The sequence below is a fragment of the Lissotriton helveticus genome, chromosome 8 (assembly GCF_964261635.1).
Source record: "Lissotriton helveticus chromosome 8, aLisHel1.1, whole genome shotgun sequence".
NCBI classification, from domain to species: Eukaryota; Metazoa; Chordata; class Amphibia; order Caudata; family Salamandridae; genus Lissotriton; species Lissotriton helveticus.
The window spans coordinates 119813642-119831508 of record NC_136069.1 but is presented as its reverse complement, the minus strand read 5'-3'; the positions used below and the strand labels follow the sequence as shown (position 1 = coordinate 119831508).

Here is a 17867-nt window from a genome sequence, read left to right as displayed (position 1 = left end):
ACTCTGCATATGTGTATCACTTGGACAGTGGTTCGACAGGCCCCGGCACCTGTCGGCTCACAGGCTCAGAGACTCACCTGACTTTGGTGTCTGCCTCCAACCCTGTGCGCACAGAGGAATGCCGCCATTGAGAGACACATTCCTGCATAACGAAGGCACAGTAGGGCCAGTCGCCTTGACCCCACCCCGAAAACACAGGGGAAACTGGTTCAGCCAGGTATTGGGTCACGTGACACTCTCCCGCCAATCCCAGCGCGCCGTCGGCAGTGGCCGGGGGAGCTTTAAAGAGTTTCCAAAGGCCAGTTGAGCAGGTGTGCGTATCAGTCCAGGGCGAGCTGCTGGTGGAGGAGAGAGGTGTCTGGAGAGCAGCAGGTGAGTGAGGGCGGGTCACTGGAGCGGTTTGGGGGTCGCATCTAGCTGTGATGGTACAGTAGTGTTCTTGGGACTAGCTGAGGTGCAGTTTATACATTTCGGCGTGTAGCTTTGCTTAACTGTTTAATTAGTCTATTTTGTTTATTTCCTTAAAATCCTCCGTCTTGTCGGACTTTTTCATTTTCTAGGAGAAATTTATCTCGTGCGGTTTGTGCTGTCCCTTGCTCAGGTATTGGGCACCCAGTCCATATCTTTATTTTAGCAAACTCCGGCGATGTAACAGTGGTCTAATCTACCTTCGTGCACGAGTCCACCCCCTGGGTCTCACAAGCACCTCTTTGATGCCTAGGCGTTATATAATTTTTAAAATGTGTTCGTAGCAACAGAATTTAGTTCAATTGGTGGGGTGAGGAGGGGGGGGAGGTACACCAGGTACGTAGCGCCTAGAAAGTTGTCCAAAGCACTGGGTACCTTCTTCGAGGTGGGGGTCCTTTTCGAAGGCAATACCTGGCGTCTCTCGCTGGGTTGTGCTTCTTGGGTTTTACGGCTGTTTTGCGGGCGTCCGTAGCTATGGGCGATTAACGCATGGTTAGTATTTCAATGCGCTATTTACTAAAGAACTCGCTGGATTGGTTTATTTTTACGTCTTCTAATTGCACCTCTCGGGCTGGCAGGCCCATGGAGCGCCGCATTTCACGCTTGCCCGCACGCCTGTACTGTGGGGCAGGGGGGAACGGGGTGTGGTGCGTGTCCGGGCAAAGGGGGGGGGGGGGGGTCCCTACTGGCCCCTCCCGAGGCTGATCTGGGGGTACTAATATCGAATTCTAGGTGTCCAGGCGGATTACGGTTCCCAAAAACAAGAATTCGTTTTAGGCGCTGATGATGCATTACCTCGTGAGCCCGAGTGCACGCACCCGGGTTTGAACGTGGTAAGCGCGCGTGTGTGTGTGTTGGTTCTTCTCCGTAATCAATAATATTTAACTGAATTGAGACACCGGATGATGTAAGCCTGCCCATTCTGTGCCTGCAGGTGAATGTCGGGCAAAGGAGATTGGTAGCTGCCAATAGTGGTGGGTGGCACCTGAACTAGGGTCACTTAGAAACCAATTGTTTAATATTTGTATGCCATTTTTTGTGCGTGTTTGGGGGGGGGGGGGGGTGACCTAAGGGTTTTACGGAGAAAACTGTTTAAAGAGAAATAAAAAACAGTATTCCAAGACCATATTTGGCCACGACTTAACAAGGGGGAGGGGTGCACACATAATTATCAGTTGTCTGTTTCACCCCTTCTAAGAGCCCCTGCAGCTCGACTCTGCCGATTGCCTAAAGATTCAGCGCCCTCCCACCCCAAAATTTGACTAGTTTGCGCCTCTGGCTACGGCCCTGGGCGTAGTACCCCTCCCCACTTTCTGTCGCCTTGTGCTGGGCGCCCCCCTAACCAGGGAGGGGCTCTATTCAGATTCTATTGGCATCCACGCCACACTTGCAGCCTGGGACTGAGGTCACCTTTAAACATGTCGGGCCCCTCCCCTTACACCTGTTTGCCACAGCAAGCCCCCTTGACCAATGCGGTAGCCCTGGCATAAGTATCCTGCGGGGGGCTGGTGCCACGTGGCTTTACCTCTGCCGCCGTCTCCCCGAGCCGCGGGTTTATCGGGGCGAACCGCTCTGTCGAGCCTAGGCTGAGGCTCGAGCCAGCGGGCAACTATACATAGTATAAAGGCGTCCCGGACAGTCCCGGTTTTCCACGAGCTGTCCCGGCACATTTCAAGAAATTAAGCTGGTGTGGGGGTAAAATTGTAGTCCTATTTTTGGGAAATTTTCCGATTTTTTGCCTTAAAATTCTGGTCATCCTGCTTCTGGGCGCAGGAGGTTTGGGTGTGGCGGGGGCGGTGTTAGTAATCACACCAGCGAAGCCAACACGTTTCGTCCCTTTCTCGAGGCTCCTTCAGGGCTTTCAGATAAAAGTTTCTCCAACTTTCTGTTCGCAGTCCAAACTCGTCCAGACACTTTCTAGCCCGTTTTTATACAGCATCTTCTATCGCTCATGGGCAACGTCACAGCCTATTTCTCAGCAGGATTTGTAAATATGGGATAGAGCTAGTGCGGGGATGTTTGCAGTGCAGATTCTGACCGACTAAACCCGAAGTCACCATCCAGCTGAGGTAAGTGTGCCTGCTAGGCGTTGCTGGTTGAAACTGCTGTATGGTGCCGAGTGGCTGCCGCAACCTGTACTTTGTGGGGGGGGGGGGGGACTTGTCTTCCACTCTCTGGGCGGGTTGTCTGTATGGCATTTGTTGCTGTATCGGCTATGTGTACAGTCCAGTTAAGGGTCGGTCTGTGCACATACTGGGTGGACAGCCATAAATATAGGGGCCTCGCCTACTAAAAAGAGCACCTTACTATGAGGCGCGCCCCAACACTTCAATTTTGCCACGTGGGTAGGTGAAGTGTAGCGCGAAATTCTTCTTCCGTTTCTACCCAGTTTAAGGCTGCAGGGGCGTGGGTGGGTATGCTCGCCCACTTCAGGCCCACGCCCTGGGTGCTGCCATGGTCTCTGGGTTGGCATTCCCTCACTGCCAGGAATGTAGCTCTGGTGCTGCAGCATTCCTTGGTGACGTTCGTAGATTCCATTGGCTGCCAGTCTATGTGCGTTTTGCCGTGGGTGTACAGCGGAGGAAGTTATTTCATATCTGGGGTGGGGGGGGGGGGGGGGCGAGGGGTAGGGAGTATTTGTAACTAAGAAAAGGGAGCAGAGATGCGGGTGGCGGTGCTTGTCTGAGCGGTTTCATCAAGGGCAGGTTACGTTTTTTTTAATGTATCTGTCACCTAGTGTGTTGCTGGTAGTATTCACCTTGCTGATGTGTCCCAAACGTAGCCGTCTGTGACTGCACAGGAGGCTCGACTCTTGCGGTGACGTCCGCACTCCAGCTGTGGGCTCCGGCTTTTATTTCTCACGACCGTATTTTTTGGCTACATGGGGGGGGGGCATCCTCAACTAACCAAATGTTGGTCCCTCGTCCCTCCTGCAAGCCATCCTCCCTGGTGCCCCAAAAATGGTGTACCTTCTGGAACCCCCCTCCAACAATCCTGTAAAAAGCTGACGGCCGGGACTTGGTGCGGGTTTTGGGGTCCCCAGCGGGGCTTCCTTCTCTAGTATCCCATCACCGCCCGCCTCTCGAATACAGCTTCTGCCTTGAATCCACCTGAAAGACTAGTTCAGCGTCCCTGGGACCAGGTCAGCGCCCTGACGCCACCTTCTAGAAGGCTGTCGGTTTTTGGCTAAACTGACTTGCAACGTTAATCCAGTTTATGAATGTATACCAAATTGATCATATAGGGGTATGAAGGCGAGTTTAACAACGTGTGAAGAGATCTCTGGTATTCAGTGGCGTCAAATCAGAGACCCATCTTGAAATAATAACTTTTAGTGTCCACAATTTAAATCATACCGGTAAATACGAGTTGTACTTGTGTCGTTTTAGGACGTGTCGGATTAAAAAAAAATCCACTGCAAGGCGGGGGGCGGGCCTCTTTGTGCAGCCCGTATGTTTCAATGGTCGGCCTTCTGCACGAGAGCAACTTTAGCGCCTCATAATTTATATCTTTGCCCTTTCTAGGTGGAACTCTGTAAAGAACATTGCCAACAACCCCTCCTTGTAGAGAACTCCCCTGAAGAAACCACTTGAGCATGAATGTGCTTTCATTCTGCGCATGCTTTAACTATACAAATAAAATGGCTAATTCGTTTTGCACAACGTGCATTTCTCTTTGCCTAAACCAATGACACTTCTTAACCGAGGGCGGCACCGTCCCTGAAGAAATCAAAGTAAACTGGCTTGCACTTTCCCCCTTAACCCATGGGCACTCTCACACATTTGCCATGGGGCACAAGTATGGTCTAATCATTAGACCATACTTGTGCCCCATGGCAAATGATTATGACTCTAATGTGACCGAGGGCCGCACTGATGCCAGCAGGGTGGCGGTAGGAGGTCTGGGTGGGTCGTGGATTGTTTAAGGCGGTCTAAAAATGTTAGATAAACGGGCAAGCATGTATTTGCAGGTTAAAGTGCTTATCCTTAAACTTTTTTTCTGAATATTAGTGTTCAGCAACTAAACAGCACCTCTTGCTGCTGTTCACCAGGGGGGCCGCTTCTTACCTAGCCGTGCTCTGAGTATCACTGCCTTAGTCCAAACTGCTTCTTAACTATTACTGCTAGCCCAGTCACCACACTCTTGTTAGTGTGTGGTTTGGACGGGACATATACATGGTGGGCTGTCGGGACAATCGCACAACTTAAATTAGTTGCATATACATGTGCTATGTGTAAAGATCTGGCATTGCTGCCCCACAACTGACCAGTTTAATAGAAGAGGGAACCAAAAGGAAAACTCCAATAAAGGACCAGCGCTGTGCATTGGTAGCCAGCCTCCGGGCAAGTAATGCCTATAACCAGTCATTTATTTCTCTCTAATCTGGACCGGATTAAAGACAGCAGGCTCATGAATTCGGAGACAAGCGGAAGGGTTAGGGAAACACCTTGGTGGCATGAGTGTGGTGCATGCCCAAGGGGGTGATTGAGTACCCAAGCGAAGGTGCTGCACACCTGGAGGTGTCCTCGTTCTGAACTAGTTGGGTCTCTGTAGGGTGAAATGTAAGTACATGATTATTGTGCTCGTTTCCATACATGGGGTACTGATGGGCGTCCTTTTGTAATCCACTTGACCATCTCCTGAGCACAAGGTGTGGTCTTTATTGTAAAGATGTGGTGAAATAATCTTCAAGCTTACATGGTCGGTTCTCTGCAGCTTTATCTGGGAGAATGGATTTGTGGCCTGTATCTGACCCGTTTACTGCTACTTCCTTTAATTCTAGTCTGGCAGTGTTTACTGTAGAATTTGCAATCTTGAAAGACACCGAAGAGGAGTTGAGTCCAGGGAGGAGTGAACCTGGCTCCACCTTGATGCTCTTAAACTCTCCAGTTATTCTTATGAGCAGTCTTACTTCATCTATAATTCTACTAGTTTCTTGTGCCAGAAACCTCAACAGGTGTTCCTGTGGCTAAGCTTTCTCTGTTCCAGGCTTCGTGGGTGACAGCCGCTCTTCCATGGAGACATGACCCCCAACCAGAACCTTCTCAAGATTGTTTCACTTGCTCTTCATGACTGGTGACACTTGTGAGCTGGTGCAGAGCAATGGAGCATTTCTAGGTCCACGACATATGGTGATAGATTGGATCCAATAGGGCAGGCCAATGCGCCACTAAACAATGGCCAGAGGTGCGCTCCTTGTTCATGATGGGGTGGTTTTGTCGCCTGTGGACTCATCTGGGAGTGTTTCTTGGAGGGTCATCAGACGAGACCACTGCGGTGTACTCCAGTCACTCAAACGTGGTGTTGGGTGTGGGAGACCGTGTTTTGACTGGCAGCTTTACGTTTTGGAGGCGAGTCCTTTTTTTAAATTTATTTTTCATCCTCCTCATAGGAGTGCCAGATGTGTCTGGCTGTAGTGATGGGGTTCTAGTGAGTCACCTGTGGATTTACACATAAATCAATACTCTATTGGCCTGACTTGTATATAGATGCCACACCAAAGGGGCTTCCAGTGCTGAGGCAAACATCTTGATCTGAGTGCATTGTGGAGTTAAATGTGATTGGGTCCATGCTGCTATCGATTGAGCAGTGGCGGTCGGCAGTAGGAGTTTCTGCAGGGCGGTGACGTGGGGAGAGGGAGGCGGAGGGGCATGGTGGGGGGTAGTAATCTATGGATTACGGAGCTTTTACAGGTAAGTAAACATTTAAATAAATAAAACTAATTTTGTTGCGCGCACTGGGAAATTTTTTTCATTTATTTAAATGTAATTACTAACCCCCACCCAGTCTCTCCTGCCCACGTCACCGTTCTGCAGAAACTCCTACTGCCGACCGCTACTGCGATTGAGCACCGTGGTCCTAAACTTACCTGTATTTTGGCAAGCAGCATTTGAAGCGGTCACTGGATTGCATTGGGGAGGAGGGGGGGGGAGACCACGCCCACCTCCAACTACCAAGTTAGTCTTGTGGAAAAGAATTATTGGTTTTATCCTGAGGAAGGTGGACCCACCGAAACATGTCTACTAATTGCCATGTAATCTACCTACACTGCACATTTACCCAGGGCTTTAAGTGGGATGAAATCTGGGTGCTCTCAAAGGGCGTGGCTGATGTCATTAAGGGCGTGGCTTAAACACATGCTAGAAATCTGCTTTGCATAGTGTGCCCCCCGACTTGTATTTTGTTGTTTGTCATTCCATCCGATATATGATGCAACAAGTAACGTCATTCATACCTACCACACGTCGGAACTATCGGCGTTTTCAGTGGTTGTTAGTTGCATGCGATAAATAAGCAGCAACTATGGCTTGTTGTACATAATATTGAAAACGCTTCACCTTACAGCCTTGCTGACGCAACAAAAATGTTGCTGCTCCTGCGTTTCAAAAAGAGAAGGGAAATCCAGAGAGAAAAAGGCTCTTTAGAGGATTTCCCTTCCCTACAACGCTCACCTGCCATGACGTCATTTCGTAACTTCTCCCCATGTCAGAAGTGAGCAGTGTGCGCACGCGCACATCGATGTGCCCGCTGTTACTGCAGCACGGAAAAACGGACCGCCTGGGCCAGGCCACAAAACCGAGCCCGATAGGGTTAGAGACATGTTTCGAGGCCCCCTTTCAAAAACTGCCAGTGCTCAGCACAGGTGAGACCCGGCCTACTTAAAAGCCCTGCATTTACCTATGACTGAACACTTAATGTTCCATGGTGTACATAGTCACTAAGACATAGTTTGATCGTAGGCTGTAGCTTATCTTTCTTTAAATATTTGTGGATTAATTTTTGGTATGTAATGCGATTACAGCAGTATTTTTCTAGACCTTTGGTATTTGCTTGTTTTTTGCATACTTTAATGTGCATCTGAAAGTGTGAGGGGAAATAACTATAGTATTTTGGCTGCATCTTAATGTCGTAAGTAAATTCTAGTTCCTCACCCCCATTTTACTCAAAACTCCTTTAAAGCCGTCTTCTGGGGAATGGGTGGGACTGCTCGGCTCTCACCGTGAAGTGGACTAGGCAAGCAAAGAAACGGTGCAGAGAAGCTGTACATGCCTAGTCCTGCAATCGTCAAGAGGCATTGCAGAATGCTCCGGAGACCGGTTGTGACATTCACCATTTAATGGCGCTAAAATGTACATTATATCTCTTGGAATTCCAAGTTTGCGTCTAGGCCGAGGAAGTGAGGTGCATGAAAACAAAGATCTAGCAATCCCCTGGGGTTTGCAGAGCTCCAGGGTTTAGCATTTAATTTGATGTCACTGTCCTGGCAGTGGGTTCATTCTTTGTATTTGATGAGGGTGCTGTAATCTTTCCATCCCTCTGGCTGTGGGTAGCTTGGGGTGCATCTTAGAACTGCGATGTCTAACGTTCACCATTGGTGATTGGGCCTCCAGTTCCCTCCCCGCAAAGAGTGGTTGTACTGTTGATCGTCTTAACTTACTGCTTCTTGTTTTGCAGTATTGTTAGCGCTGCTTGAAGATGGCGAAAGACGGCGGCGTGCAAGTGTTCCAAGGCATTCTCATCTTTGGAAATGTGATCATTGCGGTAAGTCAAACTTTGGTTTCTAATGATTCTGAGGCCTTTTTTGAACACATGCTGTGCTTGGTTGGTGCCAAGAACCTTTATTTGGTCTCTGTCCATTGTATTGTAATACTACAGTTGCTTTGCAGATTAAGTGCTAGAAGCAGTGATGGACTCATCATTGCTGAGGTCCATGCCTCTTGATCAATTGTGGTCTGCAGATGACCCTGACCTTAATGCTGGAGGCTTTCAGTGTGTCCTCTGTCTTCTAATGCACTAAGGCCTGTTGGCTTCTTGTTGCTTGCATATGGCTGGGATGGCCCTGGCCTTCAGTGCTGGACACTTTCAATGAATCATGTCTTTTATTGCACTAATGCCTGTTGGTTTCTTGTGGTTTGCAGATGGCTGGGATGGCGCTGACCGCAGAGTGCATATTCTTTGTGTCCGACCAGAGCCGCCTTTACCCCCTTCTTGAAGCTACAGATAATGACGACATCTTCGGCGCAGCCTGGATAGGACTCTTTGTTGGCATCTGCCTCTTTGTCTTGTCCATAGTGGGCATAATGGGAGTTATGAAGTCCAACCGTAGGATGCTGTTGGTGGTAAGGCACATTTTTCTCTTGCATGCATTTCTCCTGCTGTTCAGTGTGAATGTTCACCTGCTTTTGGGGCAGGGGTGGTGGCAGGGGACATATTGTTTTTCTTCTTTCTGATAGAGCTACTACTTTCTGCAAGTAGGCAGTAGCCGCCTGAAAAAAGAAGGTATTAAGTGATTGTCTTTCTTTTCAGTATCTGATTCTCATGTTTATCGTCTACTGTTTCGAAGTTGCCTCTTCCATTACTGCTGCAACGCAACGTGACTTTGTGAGTATAATCTTGGGAGGGGTGGGTGTTTGGTATGTTAGGGTGCAGCCAGTTGTGGTACGTTAGAAAAATAAAGCTGTGAGCTGAATGGACTGATGCAGACTGGTTCTGTTTTCTTAGATCATCCGAGTGCATGTCTATCTCGACAACCCTGAGCAAGTGTTGGCCCTGCATTAACTACCAACACTTTTCCTTCTGAAGAGCGAAGGCAGTCATTAGCTTGTGCCCTTTTTGCGGCATATACTAGCCAACTCCTGGATTGTTTACATGATTTAACTCTACACCTCCTATTGACTTCATGCATCTGAGTATAGGCACTACATTTGCCTATAGTGCACGGGTGCATCTCATTAGTGTATATAATCCATAAGGGGGGGTCCAAATCCCTTTCCGTTTGGTTGGCTATGGCACCAGCTTTTGTTAGAAGGTATGCACTTCGTGTGTGCATTGCTTTTATTTTTGCACCTCAGTCCACATGTGCTCTCCCTTGCAAGACCTTTCGTTTCCTATATGGGGCGTGGAGCACGCCCATGGCTTTCATTGGCTGGCATCATCCCTCATTAGCTTGCTTTCATGTTGGTCAGCACATAACACCACCACTTCCCCTTGCGTCTGGCCTTCCCCTGGAGCATTGGTCTGTACTAGTGTCCTTCTTCTGCTCACGCTTTTGGGAGGTAGAAGAACTCTACACTTGCTTGTTCCTGTGTTGCTTGGTGGTTATCTTGCTTATTCCCCACCCACCATAAAGTGATGACTTTGACAATATTCTTTAGCCATGCTTTCAAGCAAAGCCAGTAGCTCCCAAATAGGGAGTCCTTTGGCTTTGCCAAAGCTTGTTGATCCTGGGGGTCATACACCACTCTGAGAATTCGGGGGCATTGATGGAGTGTATTCAGTGTTCTTGAAGGCATGACTGCCTGGTGTTCCTCCATTTTACAGGTTGTTTAGAGATATTGGGGACGTGGGGAAATGATGGTGCCCTAAACTAATGTCATTCAATTTCTGACCCCTGACATGCTTCCTCCTCCTTGCAGTTTACTCAGAACCTCTTCCTGAAGCAGATGTTGGAGATGTACCAGAATCCCAACCCAATCAACAATGACCAGGCCATTAAATCTGATGGCGTCACAAGGACTTGGAATCGTCTTATGCTATTTGTGAGTACTTAACCATCTCTGGCTTTACTTCTCATCCTGTTGGGCACCAGCCTAGCTAATCTCTGCAGGTCCTGGGCTGCAAACCTCTTCATTTGATTGGGGAGATGGTGAGCTTTTGGGGATTTGGTGGCTTGTCTGAGACACCCTGTTTAGATTAAACTCCCAAATGCTGCCATGTCCTGTTGCATTGTTGGATACCCCTGGACGTTCCCTAAACCTATTAATAGATGTTGCAATACAAAGGGGTTTCAGCACTCTATACAATATCATTGATGTTTCATATCAGTCCACAAAAATAGCACAGAGTATCCAAGTCTAGGGTATGTATTTCTTGTTGCAGTGTTCACTTAACTTTATTTTTCATAAAGTGAACACTGCAACAAGAAATGCATACCCTGGACTTGGATACTCTTTCTTTAAGTGCTATATTTTGAGGACTGGGACATCCAACATCAATTATATTGTATAGAGTGCTGAAACCCCTTTGTATTGCAAAGTTTGTAGGACTTGTTCCTATTTTGTAGGGAGGATAAGGGAGTACTCCCTGGTTTCGTGCACCACTAGCTACTCGGACAATACTTTGTTCTCTGAAGTATCTGCCAAAGAGGAGGAGTTGTAGATTGCCCATGGGCATGTTGGCCCATTTATGGTGGTATGTTGCAGGGAGGTCGCTGTGCAATTTGTTTCTACATGGATGTTTGTTTCCCACAGAATCAGTGCTGCGGTGTGAACGGCCCTTCGGACTGGCAGATGTACTCGTCTGCTTTTAGGACGGTGAACAGTGATGCGGACTTCCCTTGGCCACGACAGTGTTGCGTGATGAATGCTTTGCAACAGCCATCTGATTTGAATGGCTGCAAGCTGGGGGTTCCAAGTCTTTACAACAGTATGGTACGTTTTACTACTCCCGCAGTTGCTATACACCCACACCACACCCGTATTGGCATGGTTGTACAGGGTAGAGTTTGAAGTGCCATGGAAGTGTTACGGTGGAGTAACTTGATCAAGTTTTTAACGTATTTGTAAAGTAAACCACTGTTGTAATAGCACCTAACATTGTGTACTTTTGCACCTAACATTGTGTACTTTTGCATCGTTCACATTCTTTGTAGAAGCTGGTAAATGATTGTTTCAGTGCATTGTTTACACTACCCTGGCTTCTCTGGTCTAGCTACTACCAGAATGGATGCTTCCAGTAGTGTAGGCCAAGAAGAGCATCGAACAGCAGTTGCAAACTTGCCATTAGCATTGCTTCCCCTCCTGGGGTTTGTGTTGCTCTGAAAAGTGGGGACTATGATGTGGGTCATAAAATGTTAACCCAATCCATCCTGTTCTGAGCATTATTGGAGCCCTCTACATATTTTCACCTCGGAGGAAGGGTGGTGTGGAGTAGCTTGGAAGGGTTTCCTTCTGGAAATGCTAAGACATTTTACCCTCAAAGACAAAGGTTGGTGGGTGCACAGGGAGGGATAAGTGTTTTCTTAATTCACACAGATGCACCTGGTTTTGTGATACTAAGAGGGCAAGAGGCTAGTACACTACCTAAAGATATGCCTTATCAAAAATTATAAGTAGGTGTGTGATGTAATAACATTTCCGCCGGGAGTCCAAAGAGGACGTACGCTCCTGGATTTACTTAGTGGCTTGAGAGTGGATACCACAGGAGAACGGTGGACCTGCTAATTATTAGGGCCACTGTTTTGGCTATCTCAATCCTTGACTGACAAATATCATTTTTAGCATTGTATGAGCACATTGAACACAGTGGCTAATCAATCAAGGTCCTGATGAATACCCTGGAACCCCTTTCGGGGCCCGCTAATGGGCAGAAACATGTTGACCACTGAGGGGTATACTTTTTTCTTTCTTTTTTTAAAGTCCCCTTTTTAACTATACCCGATTGGAACTACAGAATAAAGAGATTTTGGCCTTCTGGGGGTATTTTTAACAAACACCACTTATTATAACTTCACATGCACTCTGTCCCTCACTGACTCCTATTTTCATCACTCATCAAAACACCTGCTTCTCCCATTTTGGGAGTTGTAGCCCACACCACAGACCTTGCAGTATGGGTGTGAGGAGGGGACCCAATGATGCTTGTTAACCAATGGTGAGTGAGGGTTCTCGTCCTTTAAAAGATTCCTTCCACAGAAACCATTTCATTACATCACACACCTACTTATTTTTTATTTTTTTATATGGCATATCTTTAGGCAGTGTACTAGCCCAGGTGTAATTGAGTGTGAAGTAATGTACTGGTGGGAATTAGTACGTAGCTGGTTAGACCGAACCTGTGGTCCCTAGTGTGAATATTAATTGTTTCGCCCATGCCAATAGTCTCTTCTGAAGCACAGACCTATTTTAGAACCAATTAAAACCTCAATTTGTGTCCACTGTTTTATTGGTCACTTTCAGCCATTCTCAAACTAGATTTTCTTTTTCGCAGGGATGTTATGATCAAATCGCTGGTCCTCTGATGCGCCATGCTTGGGGTGTTGCCTGGTTTGGGTTTGCTATACTGTGCTGGACAGTAAGTATTTTCTGAAGAGAAAGCTTGATTGTACTGTGCATTAAAAATGTCAACTGCTGAAGAACAGACTATCCTGTTGGAAGCGGGTTGAGCAAGCCTCCCAACATACATATTACATTTAAACTACTGCTGTAACTTGATGTATTGGGGGTTAATAGTGAAGACTACTGTTTCAGCCAAACACTATCCTGCACACATGGAGAACTGAATAGTTGCTAAGGCAAATTGTCTTAGCACTATGGCTATGTCCATTATTTCCTAAAAGAGTTTGCTCCTAATATTTGTTTCTTATTCTTTCAGTTCTGGGTACTCCTCGGAAGCATGTTCTACTGGAGCAGGATTGAATACTAGAAGCTTTGGACTGGTTTCTTTTTCTCAAAGACTATAAGACTGCCTTTTGTCTTGAATGCCTTAACCAATATGGAGGACATGCCCTAACCAATATGGAGGAGAATGGCGGTTCACACCTGTGAAATATTGGTCCTTGGGACACTTCTGGGAAGGAAAGCTGCCCTTGCGAGTACCTCTTCAGGATGCATAGCTAATGTCTTCTACCCAGTCTTTGTATTGCATGCCCCATCTTGTGACCTGTATGAAGGAGCGCTTGTATGTAACGCAGTTGTTTTGTAAGTAACCCCCACGTAGTTTAGTTATGCAATCCTGAAATGAGGTACATCTGGTCAGACTGTTGCTCTCACGAAAGATTGTATAGTATTCGAGAGATTTTAGAACTCCACAACTCTCCTGTGAAGCACAGATTGTAGCTAATTTTCTTTGGAGAACTCTATTTTTCATATTAAAACACCTTGGTGGTAGTGGCACTTGACACTACCTGTAAAATATCTGCATGATTGTTTTAAAGCGTGTGTATTGACTCACTGGTTAATTCACGCAGTCACTTGATAAACTTTTATATATATATTTTTAATTGTGCATTAAAGTGTATTGTTTAACATGGAAGGAGTCTACCTAATGTTTAGTGTTGCTTCAATGATACTCTAAATGCAGTGCTGTCTCGGTGGAGTAAACAGGATCTAGCCCCTGTCCCTACACCCCTTTGCACCCAATGACCACAGTGGCTGCTCAGGAGAAAATGTCTACTTGCATGTTGTCTATTGACTTAACTCTGCTTGTATGTCCAAAGTGCAGTGGTATAAGCTTGGTGGAAGGGTGGGCCTGTGTTGTGAACGGCGGTGCAACTAAATCCTCCCCATGGAAGAAGGCCTATGGCTTACTTGAGGGATTTTCTCATTCAAAATTTGAAACCTTATGATTTTTGGGACTAAACAAGTTGAAATGTATCTTCTAAACTCAGTGGTTGGAACATGAGAAGGTTTTGGTATCATGTATTCAGCTTTTTGGGGTTGGCGAGATCTCGGAGTTAATTTTAAGAGCATGAACCAAGCCTCCTTTCACTAAGCTGGGAAGTGAATGTTATTAGTGACTTGGAGTCATTTGATTCACTGTTGCCAGGTCTGAATTGATCGATCTGGCATGGCTTGCTTATTGGCTACCTGCAGCAAGGTTTCTCGGTTCATGCTGTTTGTTGTAAATTCAGCAAATGTTTCTCGGCTACTGCACTTGCTCCTCATGGTTCTGTTTAGGTTCTAAACTTGCATAGATTGTGTAACAAATGCTTCATTTTGGGGGTGCCACGGGTGTTATGGTAGCAAATGTGTTCTGACACCCCCCCCCCCCCCACGGTAGTTTTCCCCCACCTGAATTCTTACCACACCCCAGCTAGTTGTCCTATTGGAGACAATTGGACCTTAATTATTCTGTAAGGTCTTGGGGTCCCCATGGTACTGATCATGTGGTACATCCTCTTTTGTGAACATGTTGGGACTTGCTTTAGCAGAATGCTTTTGTTTCTAATAAATATGAATTTGACTGATAAACATGGACACTTGGTCCTCTTCATCTGTGGGTCGGACCATTTCTGGATTCTGTTTTTGCATACTGTGCAAATGTGTACACTAAGTACTCGCCCCTCCCCAGGTGGTAAGGACTACTGATGGAGGGGGGTGGGCGAGGTAGTGCATAATGAAAGACTGTCTTACCTTAGTGACCAACTGAGATGGGATGACCAAATCCCTTGCATTGAAGATTACAGCCTTAGTGAAGTATTTGGCAGACTGAAGTCTGATTGGGCAACCCGGTAGGAATCAGACATGGCTGTAAAAATGTTTGTGTATTATACCAGGGCCCAACAGGAGACTCCCTCCCCCTGTAAGAATGAGAAGTCACTGGGGGGAGTCAGTAACAAAATAAAAGATTGGAATGGAGGTAAAGTCAAGTATTTTTTTTATTTTTTCTTCATTCCAAGAGTGGTATAGGGCCCAAAACCAGTAGGCCACCAGGATTAAGACGGTGGATTGTTCTTCGCCATGCTTGATAAGAGGAGCTTTATATACAATGCAGAGTACGTTTGAATCGGTTGGCGGGGGGACGAGTGGGGTTTCCAAACCACAGGTGTGAGCAAAACCTGATTAAGGGCCTGCTTAAATAGGTTTGCTGCATTTGGGTGACGAGTTATTGGGTATTGCCCATGAAATTGTTCATTAGCAGCAAGTCAACTGCTGCTCCAAACTCTTCCACTCACCTTGAAATTTGTGTTAGGGTTGACCGTGTGGCAACGGGCAGCCCTGAAGGCTGGAGACTTCTTTCCAGCTTTTATTTGGGATTGAAACAGCTATCTTTGCTTCTGGCTGCCATGAAAATTGAACCCCTGGATGTCGTTCATCAATGAGTGATGCCCCTAGTAGTCGCTGGCTTTTTTTTTTGCAACCAATGGGTGCTCGGGAAGGACATTTTAATTTTTGAGCAACCAGATTATCCCATGCACTCGAATAATTAAGTTGGGTGACTAGACTAGTCGGATACTACAAATCCGAACATGACCAGGACTGCGCTTGCGACCTCTACTGAAGCTTCAGTCCATACCTGTCTGACCAGAATGTGGCATCAGGCAATCACTTATTTTATTTATAAAGCTTTATGTAGCGCAAACATGATCCCGAAGGATCTGAGTGCTTCACAATTGGAGGGAAAGTAAGGTAACTATTACAGTGCCGGTATCAAATAAGAATTGCAAATAAAACAGTTGCAAGCAAAAGGGGTCAACAGAGGGAGAATTGGACAATCACTGGTACATACTAGGAGGGAGCAAATGATTAATAAAAGAAAAGCATCCCGCGCAGGGCTAAAGGTGAAGTCCAATGTATTAGAGCAGATAACTTGTACAAATTGAACACCATTACAATGTCATTAGCACCTTTTTGTTAAAAAAAGCTACTTGACTAACTTTTTGAAGAACATTGTGTGAACCTCCATTAAATTCTCCTTTGTACTTGTCATGGGCAACAATCTTGTCTAACAATTTTGCTTGCCATTGCATCATACTAAATATGTGCAGATATCTCTGATACAATAGCCAAAACAAAACTTGACATGCCTTATATCGCTGAATCATCGACTCACTATGCTGCCTGTAAACTGGCATCAATCACTCATAAAATGCATGCACTGATTCTTCTGTATTTTGCGTTGCTCTAATTTTCGAACATTCACTTTTCTAGGGAACCTCTCCTTTCAATGCTCCATTGCCTGTTAATATTTGTCCATGACAACCAGACATTTTAGAAGTAGTACCAACTCTCTGCAGTTCTTCTGGCCACTGTACTATTGTCTTTAATTCGCTCCACAAATATTTAGGTACCCTAATCAAACAACCCATGTAGATTTTCCCATGGTTCAACATTTTTACAATTCTGTTCAATGTAGTAATTTTCCGTCTCCTGAAGATTTGGATAATTCCTCTTAAACGTCTGCAAGTTCTGCCATGTCCAGGGTACATAAACGTATGTTCACCAGGCACTTCTTGAAATGGGACTTTTAATTTCCCAACAATCACTTGACATTTAAAGTCACTTGCACGCACATCTTTTATTTTTTAGATGTTTTCGACATTTCAAACTTGTCAAACACTATCACATTGATCAACAGCCTTAACAATCTGACCTTGTAGCACGCTCTGATGTCCTTTCTCATTGGCCGCTGTGTAGGTTTCAGCTGTAGTCTCTGGTCATACATGACACACCTCAAATTGTTTCACACTGAACATACCATTCTCAGGAAATTGCAAGTTTTCTAATTTGTGGTAACTTTATGCCATTCTGCAAGCCACAAAGATGTATGCATACTCTGCTTAACATACATTTTATATGTGGTGCTTCCAATTTGAGGCAAAACTTCTGCTCCATGGATCATTGAATGATTTTGCCATTAGCGCATCCATTGCAGACTAAATTAGTTCACAATATACGTAATTTTCACAAACCCAAACACTTCCTCCCCCCCCCCCTCTCAATTTTCACTCTAGAGGTTTCAATCTTGCCACGGAATATGCTCCTTGCGGCAGTGTAGAATGTGCCCGGTGTTGCTGTTGAGAATTGGTTACAAATCTGAGATTGAGTTAGCATCCATTTTGTTACCAGTGGTCCTTGCAAATAAAAACGGAAGTATCCTCAACCAGTGTTTTAGTTCCTCGAAAGTGGGTGAAGAGCTAGAATTGTGCCCTTTCCTTCACCTGATACTTATTTAATACACACCTACTGAGGTACTCCATATCATGGACGAGTGGTTGATAAAAATGCCTCCCCACCACCCTTAACTTCAGGATCAGTTGTAAACCTTCCAATCTGAATTAAGACTCTTTGGGGATTTAAGTGTCTGGTGGAAGAAAAATTGAGGGTCTTGACTTGGTGGTAAGACTGCGTTCTTTAAAAAATGTCCCTTCATCATTAAAGTTGTAGCATAGTAGCTATTCTTTCCCTTGTCAAGAAGTGAGATGCAAGGGCTATAGTCACAGGAAGTGATGTCACTAGTGTCCTGCCAAACTGGACGTGTGCAGCAAGCAATGGAAAGGCAATCCTGTCTGCCCAGTGGAAAGACTCCTGGGGCTCCTACCACTATATTTACCCATTCACTGTGTTCTGATCACTACCCCACTGTGACACACTGTGCCCTAGTTGCACAGCTCCTATCGCTGCTTCTGTGTCTTGATGGCCAACACTGAATGTGTGTACCCATCTCACTCCCCTTGTACCTTACTCAATCCTCAACACTACTCCCTGTTGGCATACTGTTCAACACTCCCTCACTATACAATCCACAGAAATTTGGAACATGTTACAAGTCTGCCTTCCAGACCTGCTCTTCCTGGCAGACCCAGAGTTGAAATTGTTATACTCTTCCGAGAATGTATCCAATGCTCCACCTCCAGCAGCATGGAACCTTTGATCTTCAAACTCATCACTGCCCGTTGC

General features: G+C 46.0%; 1 protein-coding gene across 1 annotated transcript; it reads left to right on the top strand.

Annotated features, from left to right (window-relative positions):
* Nucleotides 1–233: 233 nt before the first annotated feature.
* UPK1B (uroplakin 1B) lies at nt 234–13500 on the top strand. Its single transcript, XM_078656719.1, has 8 exons — nt 234–372; nt 7924–8010; nt 8388–8588; nt 8776–8850; nt 9885–10007; nt 10719–10898; nt 12457–12540; nt 12841–13500. Exons 2-8 carry the CDS (start codon nt 7945–7947, stop codon nt 12889–12891), a joined length of 780 nt encoding a protein of 259 aa, XP_078512845.1. The 5' UTR covers nt 234–372; nt 7924–7944; the 3' UTR covers nt 12892–13500.
* The last annotated feature ends 4367 nt before the right edge of the window (nt 13501–17867 follow it).